This window comes from Trichoderma gamsii, assembly GCF_001481775.2.
Source record: "Trichoderma gamsii strain T6085 chromosome Unknown Scaffold_8.2, whole genome shotgun sequence".
Classification (NCBI taxonomy): domain Eukaryota; kingdom Fungi; phylum Ascomycota; class Sordariomycetes; order Hypocreales; family Hypocreaceae; genus Trichoderma; species Trichoderma gamsii.
In genome coordinates, this window is record NW_020171345.1 from 330,881 (window position 1) to 345,962 (window position 15,082).

Consider the following 15,082-nt stretch of genomic DNA (forward strand, 5'->3'; position numbering starts at 1 on the left):
CCCTCTGTGGCTAACTTGTCCCGCTTTGTCCCACCTCCGAGTAGGTTCGATAAATATCGGAACAACAACGAGAACCTGCGTCGCGACTTGCTCTGGAAGGAAAGATCTCGCTGCTCTTCTCGACATCGTCGCCATGGCCGCAAAGATTGATCAGGACGCGTTTGAGCGTCGGTTCAGAGACTACATCTACATCCCGGCCGGTCTCCTCGTTGTCGGCACCATGATTGTCAAGATTGACTGGACGCCGTATGCTGCTCTGCTGGCCGTTGTGCTCGGCACTTGGAATTACTTCAGCTTCCGTGAGTGGCCTTTGCGCTTTACACGCTGTATCGAGACTAATTGCCCCTTTCTGCAGAGATCAAGAAGGTGCTGAAGCCAGACGTCTTCCAGGAGTTCCCTCTTCAGGAGAAGACTGTCATTTCTCACAATGTGGCCATGTAAGTGCACAGCCAGTTTTTCTCCCCCACAAACTGTAAAGCTGCGCCAGATTTAACAATAGAAACCTCTAGCTACCGATTCAAGCTCCCCTCGCAACAGCACATCCTTGGTCTTCCCATCGGCCAGCACATCTCCATTGGCGCTCACCTTCCTCAGCCTGATGGAACCGTCAAGGAAATCGTTCGATCGTATACCCCTATTTCCGGCGACCACCAGCCTGGATTCGTCGACCTCTTGATCAAGTCTTATCCTCAGGGCAACATCTCCAAGCACATGGCCTCTCTCCTGGTCGGCCAGACAATTCGCATTCGTGGCCCCAAGGGCGCTTTCGTCTACACCCCCAACATGGTCCGCCACTTTGGTATGATTGCCGGAGGCACTGGCATCACTCCTATGCTCCAGGTCATTCGCGCCATCATTCGTGGACGTGCTACCGGCGACAAGACCGAGGTGGATCTGATCTTTGCCAACGTCACTGCCCAGGATATTCTTCTCAAGGAGGACCTCGACGCCCTGGCCAAGGAGGACAGCGGCTTCCGCGTTCACTACGTGCTGGACAAGCCTCCGGAAGGCTGGACCGGTGGCGTTGGCTTTGTCACTGCCGATATGATTACTGTACGTCTTCTTCCTCGTTTAACAACATGTCAGCTGATGCTAACCCGTGTACTAGCAATACCTCCCCAAGCCCGCCAGCGATGTCAAGATTCTCCTCTGTGGTCCCCCTCCTATGATTAACGGCCTGAAGAAGGCTACCGAGGGTCTCGGCTTCTCCAAGGCTCGTCCCGTCAGTAAGCTCGAGGACCAGGTTTTCGCTTTCTAAGAATAGAGAAAAAGGGATATCCATGTGCGGCGCCGGTATATCAGTTGGCAGCAAATGCATTTTTTGCCCCAAGGCGGTGTGGCGACTTTTTTTTTTCTTTTAAACCAAAATAGGAGAGTGGCTTCATAGACTGCTTTGCTCTCAAAAGTTGTAATAGGTTCATTAACTTGAGAGTGATATCCCGGGAGCAATATCACGGATTGGCCAGTGAGGGTAGAGAAAAACAAAACACCGGATATAGGATAACTTGGATAGAATAATCTATAATGTCAATTATGCTAATGTCTCTTTAACAAAACCTCCCATCTCCACCCAAAACAAATTCGCTGCTTTTCCTTAATTTTTTTCAGTGTTGCCCCTATTATTAAAGAGGAAGCTAATATACATTGTGCAAGCTCTGGACTATGAAATCCTGTTCCCTTAAACAGAAACCAAACATGCATGATTAAAAAGAGATACTAGCAATTATTATTCTTCCTCCTCATCTGCCGCTGCAGCGCCGCTAGGCTCCGCATCTTCGTCCTCTTCGTCACTCTCTGCGATTGCTCGGCCTCTACGCGTCCTCTTGGCTTGGGAACGAGGTGCACCAACGTCTTCATCCTCGTCATCCTCGTCGTTTCTTCCATCCCGGCCTTCCTTTTCATCCACGTCCATCCGGCCAGCATCTTCGTCGGCCTCGGAGAGAGGTGTCTCCTCTCTCTCCAAGTTTCTGTCGGCACGGTCCAAAACATCGTCGTCTTCGTCGTTGGCTTCTTCATCGGAGTCGACAACAATCTCGGCAGACTTGAATTTGGAAGACTCCCTCTTGGTGAGACGTCTTCTCTTCTTGGTGTGGTTCTCTTCTTCAGAGCCTTCGTCGTCATCCGCATCGGCCTTCTTCTTCTTCGATGACCTCTTGGGCTTGCCCTCGCCGGCGCCGGCGGTGCGTGGTGCTGGCTTGCGCTTTCTTTTGACCTTTTCTCCCGTTTCTTCATCAGTAGTCATCTCTGCCTCCTGACGCGTGCGCTCCTCCTCAGCTCGTTGCTCTGCTTGTGCCCTATCGCGGGCGGCAATGGCCTCACGTTCTTTCCGAATCTTCTCCTGTCGTTCTCGTTCCTTATCTAGAACGGCCTGTCGCTCTTCTTCGCGCTTCTTGATCTCGGCTTCTCGTTGTTCTCTAGCAGCCACAATCTTCTCCTTATTCTTCTCCTCCCACTCCTTCTGCTTTCCTAGAGCTCTCTCAAGCTGTTTGCGAAGTGTATTGCGAGCCATGTTAGCACGCTGCTCAACGTCATGCTTGGGATAAGGCGTTTGGGGATGGGCAGCGATCGCATCCAGCGATTCAATCGCGGCTTCGAGACCCTCTGACGCCTCTTCCAGCTGCTCAGCTGTCCGTCTGCTTTCTGGCAGGGTTTGGATCGTCGTCACAAGCTGAATTTGAACAAAGGCAACATTGAACTTGTAGTGTATTTGATCTGGAGCCACCTCAAGCGCCTGCAAAACATGGTTAGTAAACGACATTGTACCTGGCATATCAACCATATTAACGCTTACCTTTTTAGCACACTCGAGGGCCTTGTTGTATGAGTCTACATCCCGATCTGTCCTGCCTCTGTTCAACCACGTCCGGCCAAGGCATGAGAGAATGACTGGATCATTTGATTTGCCGTCTTTCGCCAGAGCCATCTCATAGTGTTCGATGGCCTTGGTGAACTGCTTCAGTTCAGCATAAATGTGGCCCAAGTTCACATAGAGATGAGAATCTTTGACTGTATCTCGAACTTTGTTGAAAACGGTGAGAGCCGTCTTGAGATCTTTCCTGTCTTCCACTAGAGCGATGGCGATGCCTTGAGCAGCATACGCGTTCTTCGGGTCTAGTGACAAAGCTTTCTCAAAGAATTCAACAGCCTTGCAATAAATCGCGCTTCGCTTCTGCTTCTCTGCTTCTGTCTCACGACGCATTTCTCTTGCCTGCAGGAGGTACAGATTGCCCATTCCGACCAGGGCATACCTATCATGCTTATCGTAGTTTTGTAGCGTGTGCTTGTAGTGGCGGAACTCGTGGTCTTCTTGAATGTTTGCTGGGCGCTTTCTGGAGTGGACTTTTCCAAGATACCATCCATAGAGTGCTCGAACCTCCAAGTCGGCGGTGTTCTCTTGGTAGAGCTTTGCCACAGCATCAGGACCCTCCTTGTTGGGATTTTTTCTTAGTTTGATGTATGCAAGCCGTGTGCGGGCGTCGGTATAATCGTCGTGACGGTTTAGGAGGCCCTCATATACTTCCACCGCCTTGTCTGTCAGTCCTCGGGCCTCATAGCTTCGGCCGAGGTTGAAGCTAATGGTAGTCACCAAGGCGTCGGTGTCCATCGTGGGGTCCTTCTCGCCAGCTCTCATGCAAGCACTTAGCGCAGCCTCAAATAGTTCACTGGCAAGATCATGTTTCTCCGCCTGAGAATGGAAGCAGCCAATGTTGTTCAGAAGCTGAGGCGAGAGGAACTTGCGAAGAGCTGCCTGAAGTTCGGAAGCGGGAACGTCTGTTGGGTGCTCCGATTCTGGAATCTGTTCGATCTCAAGCTGCTCAACTTGTTGTAAACACTGAAGTGCTTTATCAGGGCTATCTGTTTCATATAGCCGGGCCAGGTTTAGGAGGACAGAAGGGTCCGGAGACAGGGCCTTCTTGGAATCTTTCCAAGAATTTCTGACCCCCTCTAGCAGAGCAATTGCCTTCTTCATCTCCGCAGATCTATCCTCCTTGATATCGCTGCTCTGGTTGGTAAAGATTTCCTCGGCATAGATGGTTCCCAAAAGAATCATGGCCTCATGGTTCTTAGATTGCTGGATAATCTTCTCTAGCCTCAGCTTCGCCTCTCCAAGATCGTTCTTCATAACAGACAGCTGCGCAACACCAAATTTGGCAGGAAGATAGCCGGTCTCAGTACCTCCACGAGCATCGTCAGCGCGACGATAGTAGTCACTGGCACGCTCTAAATCGCCGTTGTAGTGAGCCTTTCTCGCTAGCAGATACCATCCGTCACTCGCAACGGCGTTGACATCGGTATATTGAATGGCTTTGTGAGCCAGCTTGTCAGCTTTATCCCACATTTTCCGAGACAAGAAGTAGCTCGCAAAGGTGGAGCAGGTGATGGGAACGTCTTTATCAATTTTAAATGAGTCCTGAATGTAGTCGATCATGGCCCTCTTGTAAAGCTGGGGAAATTCTGGGCTGTTAACCGGAACATGACCGCTAGCATCAAGATAGTACAGGCCAAGAAGACTCTTGGGAACTTTGGAATCGGGGTTGATTTCCAAACATCTCTCCCACGCTACCTTGGCATCGTCTTTGAATCCAAGCTGCCAGAAGCAGCAGCCTATTCCAATGCGAGGGTCGGGGTCAACTAGATCGGGTCTTTTCTGCAGCACATCTTGATATGCAGCCAGAGCTTCGGGATACTTGTGCATGGAGAACAGAGTGCGAGCTTTGCCCATTAAAGCCAGCACGTTTTTGCCTTGAGAGACTCGTAGTGCATCATCAAAGGCCTTGGCGGCGTTCTTCAGGAGCTCGCCCTTTTCTGTCCCTAGGCTTCCCGCGGTCTTCGATGGTCCTTGTAGTGAAGCCCTGAGCAATAGCAAAACTCCACGGGCAAGAAAGATGGGCGAGAAGGACGGGTTAAGACGTGCGGCATCGTTCAGGGATGATGTTGCAAGCTGCAGATAGTACTCTTTTGTTTTGGCTTCCGACGCATTGGCACCGTCAGGCGCGACACGAGGGGCCTCTCGACTCTTCCACAAATACATCCAACAGAGGCAGCATATCATGCTGACCTTATCGCGTGGGTTGCCGCCGCTCTGTATGGCGTTGCCGCCTCGAATCAACATTTCGATAGCATGGTCAATTTTCCGCTGCTTGGCATACGCTAGCGCGACCGTCATCCAGTAAGTTTTGGCCGCATGCTCGTTTTCGAACAGGGTACACAATTCTGTCGGATCGTCAACAAGGACTTCGAGATCGATTTCGACCGCTTCGTCTTCTTGGTCGCCCTGGACGGGGATATCGATGGCAGAGGGAATGTCGGAAAATCGGGCACTCTTAGGGGCTTTTGTGGCATCTCCATTTGCCGCACCGTTCGCGGCGCCGTTCTGAAGAGCCGCCATGCCTGAGGATCTGGCTCAATGGCTGTGAGGAAATCGGGGGGTTCGTAAAGTCGGGCGAAATCGCAAGAACGCGTCAAGCCAATGTAGCGCCTCGAAGGTGACAGCCAATGGTGTTCATCAGTTTTTTGCTAGATCATGGCAAATGCCGCCAGCCAACCGCGAATGAAATTGTTGCCGTGAGCTGAGAATTGGCTGCCGAGAGGGTTGATATCGCAAGTCTTGGGAACACTCGAAGAGACGAGCCAGAAATTCCATGATGGTAGCTCAGCGAAGTGCAGGTGGCCCGTGCGCTCCGCGACTGCCTTAGCGGCTGCGGATCCAAGGAGCCTCACTTGATACTGACAGAGAACAGCAATGCCATGGCCCCTTTGAGCCAGAACTCTTGTGATATACATTTTCATTTGGCATCATTCTTATTTTAATACTTCTGATAATCCATTTTCTCTGGCTTTTTCTTCTTCCTGGAGCGATAATGCAGAATAGTTCTAATGCCCCTGAGCCAGACCAAGGCTGCTCTCTCCCAACATATGCTCCAAACTCCAATCGCAAATAGTTGATATAATTATAGGAGATACTAGTACTTTACAATACCTAAGTAGTGTTTCTAAGATTTCTGTGAAACTCTGTATATCACTCAAAGCCTTGTTAGCGATGTAGTAAAAATGCAAGCCCCCCGCAGGCTTACCTAGCTGGGATCTCCCTTTCTACAATAAACGCGTATAGTAGCTTGCAAATACAATGTTTGCAAATTATTACTTGAAATAATGGTCTTTTTCTAAACCCTTTTACACTATTATTATGGATGTTGAGGGAGATGCTTGAAAATGGTGTCCATGTCAGTTGCGCACTGAGTCACTGGCAGCTTGTTCTAGAAGAGTGTCTTATGCGCTCTGCCAACTGTCAGACAGATGGAGGCGCTCACCATCGCCTCGGCATCTATCTTGTTGAACATACTCTTCTTTTCTTACGCCAACAGGGATATTTGATTGTTTATTTTAACACTCGTACTCAGCCTCCTCGTGGATTACCCATGATCAGAAACACACGCTGTTAGCGATATCCACGATACGACTGAACGTTATCAAATCTGTCTTTGATCGCCTCAATTCTGTTCGTCGGGTTTGGTTATCGCCATGTCAAGCTTCGATGTCCAAGAAGAAACCCACCATCTTCGTCGATCCGACACTTGCCTTGGGTGGCACTGTCTCAACTCAGCTACACGGTTTGGCATCATATTCTCCCTTGTTGTTGCATTCATCATCCTGTCAATTGTCTGGATGTATTGTGCGGGCCGGGAGAGAATCTTCCGCATTAGAACCAAAACGAATCTTGCGTCTGGAGTTCAAAAAGAACGGCGTTACCAATTCACACGGAAGAGCGCAGCAACGTCAACACCACATTCAGTGCCGCAAAACTTCGTCTCCGAGAACGGAATGCCTCCACACTTCCCTGTTTATTTCTTGCCAGTGCCCTGGGTGTTGCCAGTGCAGTCATTTGGCGTCATGAATGCTCACACTGCTCAAATCCACACGATGGCTTCAACAGGTCTGCCACAGGGAACACTGTATCCTACATATCCCGGTGTAACAGCTCCTGAGCTGCCAAAACCAGAAGACCCTCGCAAAGAGTCAAGCCGAGCTTCAGATGAATGTCCATCGGGTCATCCTACATGGTGGCAACGCTTCTATAGGGCTTTTAATCTACCTGCTGGAGCGGCATCTACCATTGCGAGTTCGCCTTCCCTTTCCCCAGAGCCTGAGCAGAGAGCAATCATCAGGATCGATCATTCAGCTATTAATAGGCGCCTTGAAAACGCCACACCGCGATTCGATGGTCATATCAATAAATGCACTTTTGAAACAACAGCCACAGAGCAGGATGATGTTTCGTCGATGCTATGCAATCTTGACGCTTCCAATGATTCCAAGGAGTCGATTCGGAGTGATGCTGCCACGGTCCACAGCGACGATTTTGAAGTGAATCCTCGGTACCGATGAGCATTTGTGATGCTGGTTACATGTATATAGTGAGATGGGCGAAATGCCATGTCCTGATGTACGCAGATAACTGATCCATACGGCCGACAGGGCTACCAATAACGGGGAATTTTACAACTGCAATAATTTCTTCGGCGTAGTAGGTATGGACGCTGGATCTCGGACATGTATAATGGGATATAATAATGGAATGTATAGAGAAGAATAGCTTGGTCCAGTGTATTACATCGAGGGGTTTATGAGCTTGGAGGCACTGGTCAAGACGATGAGTTATACTAAAAATACAAAGTAAAAGAGAAAACGCAAATATTGCGGCAGTTACCTACCTACCTAAGTATGTAAGAAACGAACGCGGACCGATTTGAAGCCTGCAAGATGATGTACAGGCACAGCCTAAAGAGAGTAAAAGCGTCATTGACCCTGGGTTTTAGGTGGTAACCACCTGTACCTAAAAGGGTTGTTGACTTTTGCCCGTTAAAGTCCAAGTACCTGCGGCGAGCCTGCGTCCCAGCCATTCCTGGCGCAGTGTTTTTGGCAGGCCAAGGTACATGCACGTAAATGCAGGTGGTCCGTGCGCGCGCTGTATCGTCATCAGACCGTTAGCAGGTTCTTGTTTCGCCCTGCGCCAGAACCGCCCGAAGCTTCGCAAGCCGCCAACTCGCTCTCCGCTTCTGCCTACCATCGTCGTCTAGAGTCTCGAATTTCTCTCACCTGGCCGCAGCATCTCGTCCTTGCGTTTGCTGGATAATGGCGACAGCGCTCACAACGACTTGCATACCCTGATCTTGACCCCACGTCCGAGCGGCTTAAACGACTCCGCCCCGCCGCAGTTGCCCCAGAGCTCTTCGTCGTCTAGTCACAGCTAGAGCACATTCAGGCGATCTCGAGACACCAAAGCCACGACCACCAGCCGCGCTTCGCCTCCAGAGCCATATCCGCACATAGATAGAGCCGTACAAAAGAGCTGCCATCATGTGGAACGACGAAGACAACAACCCTTACGGAACCAGCTTCGATCGCCGGGATTCACAGACCTCGTCGTCCGCAATTCCGAGCTCGCCGACATCAAGAGACTGTAAGTCCATTGCACCTCGTCCCCCGGAGCGCCTCTGAGTCTCTTGCTCCAGAATGGGTCGCTGGTATATCTTGATGAGGATCATGTCAAAACTAACGGCAGTTGGACACTTTAGATGGCGTTTTTGAGGCTTCTCATACCCCTTCAACCGGGAGCGACGTTGGCCAGTCACCACGTCAGCCATTCAGCCATGGCATTGGCCAAGTTGACGATGATGATGTCCTGAGGGAGGACACCCCTCCGCGACGGAGACCAGGCGGATTCAACAGCCGTATCGAGCAAATCCTCTATGAGAATCCGAACATGCCAATTATGATTACGGATGCGGGTAAAAGCGTAGAAAGCGGAGGGAGATTTATCGTGTACACCATTAAAACAGGAGTGAGTCGCACTCAGTTGTCCTTCTGTATTCTTGTCTTCTGACTTCCAGAATCAGGATTTAGAGGTCCGTCGTCGTTACTCTGAGTTCGCCTCGCTCAGAGATGCTTTGACCCGTCTTCACCCGACTCTCGTTATTCCTCCTATTCCGGAAAAGCATACTATGGCCGACTACGCTGCGAATCCCACAAGTGCGAAACAAGACCAGCAAATTATTGACTTACGAAAGCGCATGTTAATGGTCTTTTTGAACCGCTGTCGCCGAATGGACGCCGTAAGAGAGGACGGAGTTTGGTGGAGATTTCTTGATCCAAACTCAAGCTGGGTAATGAGCTTTTTTCTCCTCTTTTGATGTTTTTGATTTTGCTAATATACTGCTAGAGCGAGGTTTTGCACGCTCATCCGGTTGCTTCTATACCCAAGGTCATCCTGAAAGCACCGCCATTGGACACTGCCAACCCCTCACTTGCTCACAGCTTTCTTCCGGTTCCTTCGAGCTCATCGAAGCTGAAGACTTCAGCAGGTACGGGCGCTGACTTGAATGCTTCTGTCATCCAAGGCGCAGCGCATGCGATCGAACGCTTCCCAGCAGATGCATCCAATCTCAGCGAGCAGGAGCTTGACCCGTATTTCATCTCTTATGAGGCGTCGATCAAGGAGCTGGAACAGCTTTTGACAGGCCCTATGGAGAAGGTCAATCGCCGGACGCTCAGTCATCTATCATCTTTAGCGGCAGATCTTTGCGAACTGGGATCAAGATACAACGCCTTTGCTCTCTCAGAGCAAGCCCCGTCCCTAGGACCAGCCATTGAACGAATAGGTCAAGCCGCTGATGCGTCGTATATTGCGACTGAGGAACTTTCTGGCACTTTGGGCGCCAGTTTTGCAGAACCAATGAGAGAGAATGCCCAATTTGCAGGTGTCGTCAGAAGCGTCTTGCGGTATAGAGTCCTCAAGCGTGTGCAGCAAGATATGACAACTGAGGAGCTCAACAAGAAGAGAGCCCTGTTGGACCAGCTTGAGCGCAGTGAAGCAGAAGCGAGGCGCATTGAGCAGTACCTCTCGAGCAGCCAGCAAATATCTCCCCCTCCTAAGCGGTCGGCGAGTCTTAGAGAGCCGCCGACACAGCATCGACGCGATGGAAGCCAAGAGGATACTGAATCCATAGACTCCGACTTCCCACCGACTCATGGCGATTTCCCGTCGAATCCACCGTCTGTAAACCAAGGCGTCCCTGAGAGAAGTGCGTCGACCATAACACACCGAAAGATGCCTAGTACAAACTCTATAACAAACAAGATATTTGGTCCAATCCGCCACGCAGTGCAGGGGGTCGTGGACGTGGACCCTGAGCGAACCCGCCGAGATACTATCGGAAAGACGCGTGAGTCAATAGGGCAGCTAGAACAGGCGCAAGTAGCTTCTGAAAGAGATGTCAAGGATGCCAGCGCCAGTGTGCTTAGCGACTTGAAGCGGTTCCAGAAAGACAAGGAAGATGATTTGAGGCGATACATGGTAAGTCTACAGCAGCCGAAAAGTCACCACCCAATTTTCTTCAAGCTTTATTTGCTAATAGTCTCGGCAGTTGGCATACGCGAGAAGTCAAGTCGAGTGGGCACGCAAGAGCAAGCAGCAGTGGGAAGAGGCTAGGGCAGAGGTCGACAAAATAGACGACAATTAGCGAGCTATCACTGGAACAAATTCGCATGATGATGAATTTCTAATACAAGAGGAAAGGCCAAGAAGATGGATTTCCCATCTAGAATGGTCGTCTCGTTATACCTAATTTTTATCAAGCTGCTCTTGGCGCCGTTTCAGGAGCAATCTGCTTCTTATCTGAATACCAAATAGGTGATATCATCATGCGATACTCTCTAATTAGACGGCAATTAATCTTCATTCAATCTCTGTCGATTTGCCTTGGAGTGGTATCTTTGTATCTCTGTGTACTCGGGGTTCAACTTTGCCTAGCGATGGTGTTGGTAAATTTATACTTTCTTCTTACTTTGACTGAGGTCTGTTTACCTAGTACGTTTGCAAACTTACCTAGTTTTACAGAAAGTAATAAGGTGTACTATAAGAGAAAATAATGAGATATGGCATTTTCTTTCCCTTTTTTTCTCTCTCTCTTTTTTCTCCCAGCATGCTTTGTATATGAATATGACGGCTAGCAAATGGTTCACTGCGTGGTTCTTTTAAAGATTCCCGAGCTGATTTGCCTTATATTTGCTACAGCGGTTGCGCCTTATCGATAAGCGCAAGGCAACAGCTGGTAGCCTTGATCGCAGCTCTTTCGGCCTTCGAGTTAATCCTACTACGCTACACTCCACGCTCACGAGGTGTCTTGCCTCGAGCGCGCTTGCTGCTCAATTAGGTAGCACCAAATCGTCTACAGACATCGTTCTGTTGAAGACTAGGATTCAGCTCGCTCTGTGCTTCTCTCGGCGATCTCGATCCTGCAGCGCCGCCGAGCTGCGACGCGCCGACTTGGCCAAGGCCAGCACGACGCACAATGGAGCCCAACAAAACAGACGGCCCCATTGGGTCGATTGATGAACCCGGCATCAAAGCGGAGGGCCAGCTCCTGCATACCATGCGGCGAGAGGTGGCAGAGCTGCTGGGCAGACCACAGACTAGTTTTCCGGGCGCGCAGCCCGTCAGCTTTGCCAGACAACATCTGGACGAATTGACGAAACAAGAGTAAGGCAGCCATCGACGAACATATAGTTCTCCTGGGCTATCATGGCTAACCATTTACCAGCTACTATGTATGCGAGAAATCTGACGGAATTCGCTACCTTCTCTACTTGACCGAGGACGAGAACCAGGGAGAGGCGCACTACTTGATTGATCGCAAGAATGACTATTGGTACATCACCAACAAGAGCCTGCATTTCCCACGCGAGACGGACGTCAGTGCTTTCCACACAGCAACGCTTGTTGACGGCGAACTGGTGTGGGACAAGCGACCCGATGGAGGAACGGAACCTCGATTCCTTGTTTTCGACTGTCTTGTGATGGATGGCAATAAACTCATGGATCGATCGCTTGATAAGCGGCTGGCTTACTTCAGAGAGCGGCTGTATACGCCGTATAAAAAAATGTTCAAGGATTACCCGGACGAGCTACAATATCAGCCCTTCTACATGGAAATGAAGCCGTTTCAACTCGGTTACGGCATCGAGATGATGTTTAAACAGATTCTTCCAGAACTAAAGCATGGAAATGATGGTCTTATTTTCACATGCCGGAATACACCCTACAAGCACGGCACCGACCCTCACATTCTCAAGTGGAAACCACCCGAAGAAAATACCATTGACCTACGGATGAGACTTACGTTCCCGCTTGTTGAGCCAGATGAATGGGAGCGCAAAGAAGGTATTACAGAGCCCTTTACTGATTATGATAGCGTACCAAAAGCAGAGCTATTCGTTTTCAAAGGCGATGGACCCGAAAAATATGCTCGTTTTGATGATCTTTACATTACGGAAGAGGAGTGGGAGACGCTGAAAAGCTTAAACGACCCATTGAACGACCGCATCGTGGAGTGTAACCAGGATGACCAGAGGAGATGGCGCATTCTTCGCTTCAGAGATGATAAACACGAGGCAAACCACACGAGTACAGTTTCAAGCGTCCTGGAGAGTATCAAAGACCGCGTTTCAGTGAATGACCTCTACGGCGCTGCTGGTCGGATCAGAGACAGCTGGAAGGCCAGACAAGCACGAGAAAATGCGCGTGGGCAACGATAGCGGAACATTGCTCATTTCAGTGGTTTCAAGCAGGAGGCGTTCTCTTATTTTTTGTTTTGGGGGACGGAATCACCATTTTGCTCCGACCTTATCTGAATTGAACGAAGGCGAAAGGGAAGAAACTCTAGTTTTGGAACGATGGGCATATATACCTGAGTCGTTGTTATTACTAATTGGGTATGCTGGTATTTGTAGTCCTAGGGGCAGCCTCTTGGGACAAGATGGAGGCGTTTGGACAAGAACTTTCTCTCTTCCATCAATCTTCTAATGATGGGTAAGGCGTTTATTCTTCGATGGCTTCAAGTTCAAGATATCCTATAGTTTACTGGATTTTGAATTATTTTTCTTACTAGACCCTAAATGTCCTGAAGACCAGAAACCTTGCGATTATATTATAACCTGTGATTCCCAACTGCATAAAATTGTTTTGAAATATTAAACATCATCGTCCCTTATATGATGGCCAGTCCACCGACCCTAGTTCATCCGATTCCCCGTAATTGCCCTCAATCCGAAAAGAAAGAAAATTGAAAAGTAAATCAGGTCCGAACTAGTTCCTTACATACAGTAAATTATCTGTCCAGCGAAAGAGAACCCAACTAAAAGGATACTCTTAGAGCATAGACATGACGGCCGCAGCCGCCATGATGAGGCAGAAAGCATTGCTAAGCGGCTCCATGCCCTTGCTGCTGCCAGAGACAATAACTGGAACGGAGGGCATTACCATACTCGTTGCGGTACCGGATGGATACCCACTCGCGGTGCCATTGGTGCCAGAGAATACTGATGGTATGAGGACAGCAGTAGTGGTCGTGGCAGGCTCGCCATTGGTAGCAGTGATGGTCTGGGTGAAGGCGCTCGGGCGGAACGTCTGAGCGCCGGCTTTAGAGCTGTCAGAGGAAGCCGTCGAGGTGCTCATCGCAGGCACGGAGTAAGCACTTGTGATGGTGATAATGATGGGAGATGGAGCGGCGTTGATGGTGGTGACAGTTGTCCTGATAGTAGATATGGCGGTGACTGTCACCAGATCGGGGACGGAAGAACTAGCTGAAGGACCCCAGAGGTCAGAGATGACCACCGTGACGAACGAAGTGACGGGTTCTGGATTGAGAGAGAAGCTGGTCTGGATTGCGGTGATAGTCGACGGATTGCCAGAGACAGTTGCATCTGGAAGACCACTAGTGAGAGATACATCGGTGAGGACGTTGGTTATTGTGGATGGGTTTCCAGAGATGGTCACGTCTGGCAAGCCAGTGACGGAAACGTCAACATTAGTGACAGTAGATGGATTTCCTGAGATGGTGGCATCCGGAAGTTCACTGGTATAAGAGACGTCCGTGTTGACATTGGTCATGGTTGATGCGCCAGCAGTCACGGTAACGTCGCCTAGGACAGAGCTGGAGGCCCAGGGGCTAGGCACGACGGTCACGGTGACAGTAACCGTAGTGCTAAAGGCTGAGCACACGGATGTCTCTGGAGGGGGGAGGACTGAAGTCGTCATGGTCTTGGTCTTGGTCACGATAGCTGGCCGGGATGGGGTGATGATGCTGTAGATGGTCGACGTAGCCGTTTGGGTACTGTGTCAAGGCGTGAGCAGAAGGATTTCCATTGAAGATGGACATTGTACTTACGAGATCGGGATGCTGGTGACAGAAACCACGGCTTTGGCTTCAAGAGTTTGAGTTGCGGCAGCGATAGAACCATTGTCAAGAACCAGTGTAACAACCTCATCAGCAGAGTTAGACATGATCAAGTCGGTTTCATCGCAGTCAACACCACGGCGACCAAGCTTGTGATTAGCCATTGGGAGAGCCTGCTGGCTCGCAAGAGCAAATCCCCTCTGAGCTGCAAGTAGCTTCTCAAGGCCAGCTGTATTAGGTCAGAAATCATGCCATCTTCTGTATCAGCAGAGGGGACATCATACCGCAGTGAGCTGCCAGGAGGCTAATCACCAGAATTGCAGTGAGCAGGGAGACCCCAACGGCCGCGCCCATGAGGAATCTGGCCTCGAGGAGATGCTTCTTGGCGTTTCGGAGCGTGCCCATTTTGCGCTGAGGCACGGCACCAGACTCGGAGTCTTTCATGCTCGCCACTGTGGAAGAGGTTAATCTTTTTTACTTGGGTAGAGACGGGGAGGAGAGGTGGCATACTTGGAATGGACTTTCAGAGTGCTTAAGTAGAGTGATAAGACTAGAAGAATTACGATATTAGCGAGAAATCTGCTCTGCAACGGGCTGACGATGGGAGTTACGGGAAGAGTTTGTTCGGGAAGAGCAGCTCGAGGTGATACAGGCGTGACGATGACACAACAGAAGGGAGAAAGCAGGACAAGTTTCATACCTGGTTTTAAGAAAGCTTCAGAAGATGAAGAGAAGAGAGACGTTTGAACCTAAACGAGAGAGAGAGAGAGAGAGTCGAAATGCTGTTGCAGTTGATAATGAACGAGTGTGTTGAATGCAGGTGAGGGAACAAAGGTGGGAGGGGGCAA

At 50.0% G+C, this 15,082-nt stretch overlaps 6 protein-coding genes across 6 annotated transcripts; 4 read left to right on the plus strand and 2 right to left on the minus strand.

The window, feature by feature from the left end:
• Positions 1-133: 133 nt before the first annotated feature.
• Positions 134-1,258, plus strand: TGAM01_v203076 (hypothetical protein; the record flags this gene model as incomplete). Its single annotated transcript, XM_018802429.1, has 4 exons — positions 134-299; positions 356-437; positions 510-1,053; positions 1,109-1,258. The coding sequence occupies 4 exons, from the start codon at positions 134-136 to the stop codon at positions 1,256-1,258; spliced, it is 942 nt and encodes a 313-aa protein (XP_018664347.1).
• Positions 1,259-1,726: 468 nt separating this feature from the next.
• On the minus strand, positions 1,727-5,389 carry TGAM01_v203077 (hypothetical protein; the record flags this gene model as incomplete). Its single annotated transcript, XM_018802430.1, has 2 exons — positions 1,727-2,731; positions 2,792-5,389. The coding sequence occupies 2 exons, from the start codon at positions 5,387-5,389 to the stop codon at positions 1,727-1,729; spliced, it is 3,603 nt and encodes a 1,200-aa protein (XP_018664348.1).
• Positions 5,390-6,522: 1,133 nt separating this feature from the next.
• TGAM01_v203078 (hypothetical protein) lies at positions 6,523-7,386 on the plus strand (the record flags this gene model as incomplete). Its single annotated transcript, XM_018802431.2, has 1 exon — positions 6,523-7,386. The coding sequence occupies one exon, from the start codon at positions 6,523-6,525 to the stop codon at positions 7,384-7,386; it is 864 nt and encodes a 287-aa protein (XP_018664349.1).
• Positions 7,387-8,358: 972 nt separating this feature from the next.
• Positions 8,359-10,520, plus strand: TGAM01_v203079 (sorting nexin-41; the record flags this gene model as incomplete). The annotated part of the gene is made up of 5 exons (XM_018802432.1): positions 8,359-8,461; positions 8,577-8,842; positions 8,898-9,164; positions 9,221-10,354; positions 10,425-10,520. 5 exons carry the CDS (start codon positions 8,359-8,361, stop codon positions 10,518-10,520), a joined length of 1,866 nt encoding a protein of 621 aa, XP_018664350.1.
• Positions 10,521-11,351: 831 nt separating this feature from the next.
• Positions 11,352-12,594, plus strand: TGAM01_v203080 (mRNA capping enzyme subunit alpha; the record flags this gene model as incomplete). The annotated part of the gene is made up of 2 exons (XM_018802433.1): positions 11,352-11,539; positions 11,601-12,594. 2 exons carry the CDS (start codon positions 11,352-11,354, stop codon positions 12,592-12,594), a joined length of 1,182 nt encoding a protein of 393 aa, XP_018664351.1.
• A 613-nt stretch (positions 12,595-13,207) lies between these two features.
• Positions 13,208-14,678, minus strand: TGAM01_v203081 (hypothetical protein; the record flags this gene model as incomplete). Its single annotated transcript, XM_018802434.1, has 3 exons — positions 13,208-14,171; positions 14,226-14,463; positions 14,519-14,678. The coding sequence occupies 3 exons, from the start codon at positions 14,676-14,678 to the stop codon at positions 13,208-13,210; spliced, it is 1,362 nt and encodes a 453-aa protein (XP_018664352.1).
• Between the last annotated feature and the right edge of the window lie 404 nt (positions 14,679-15,082).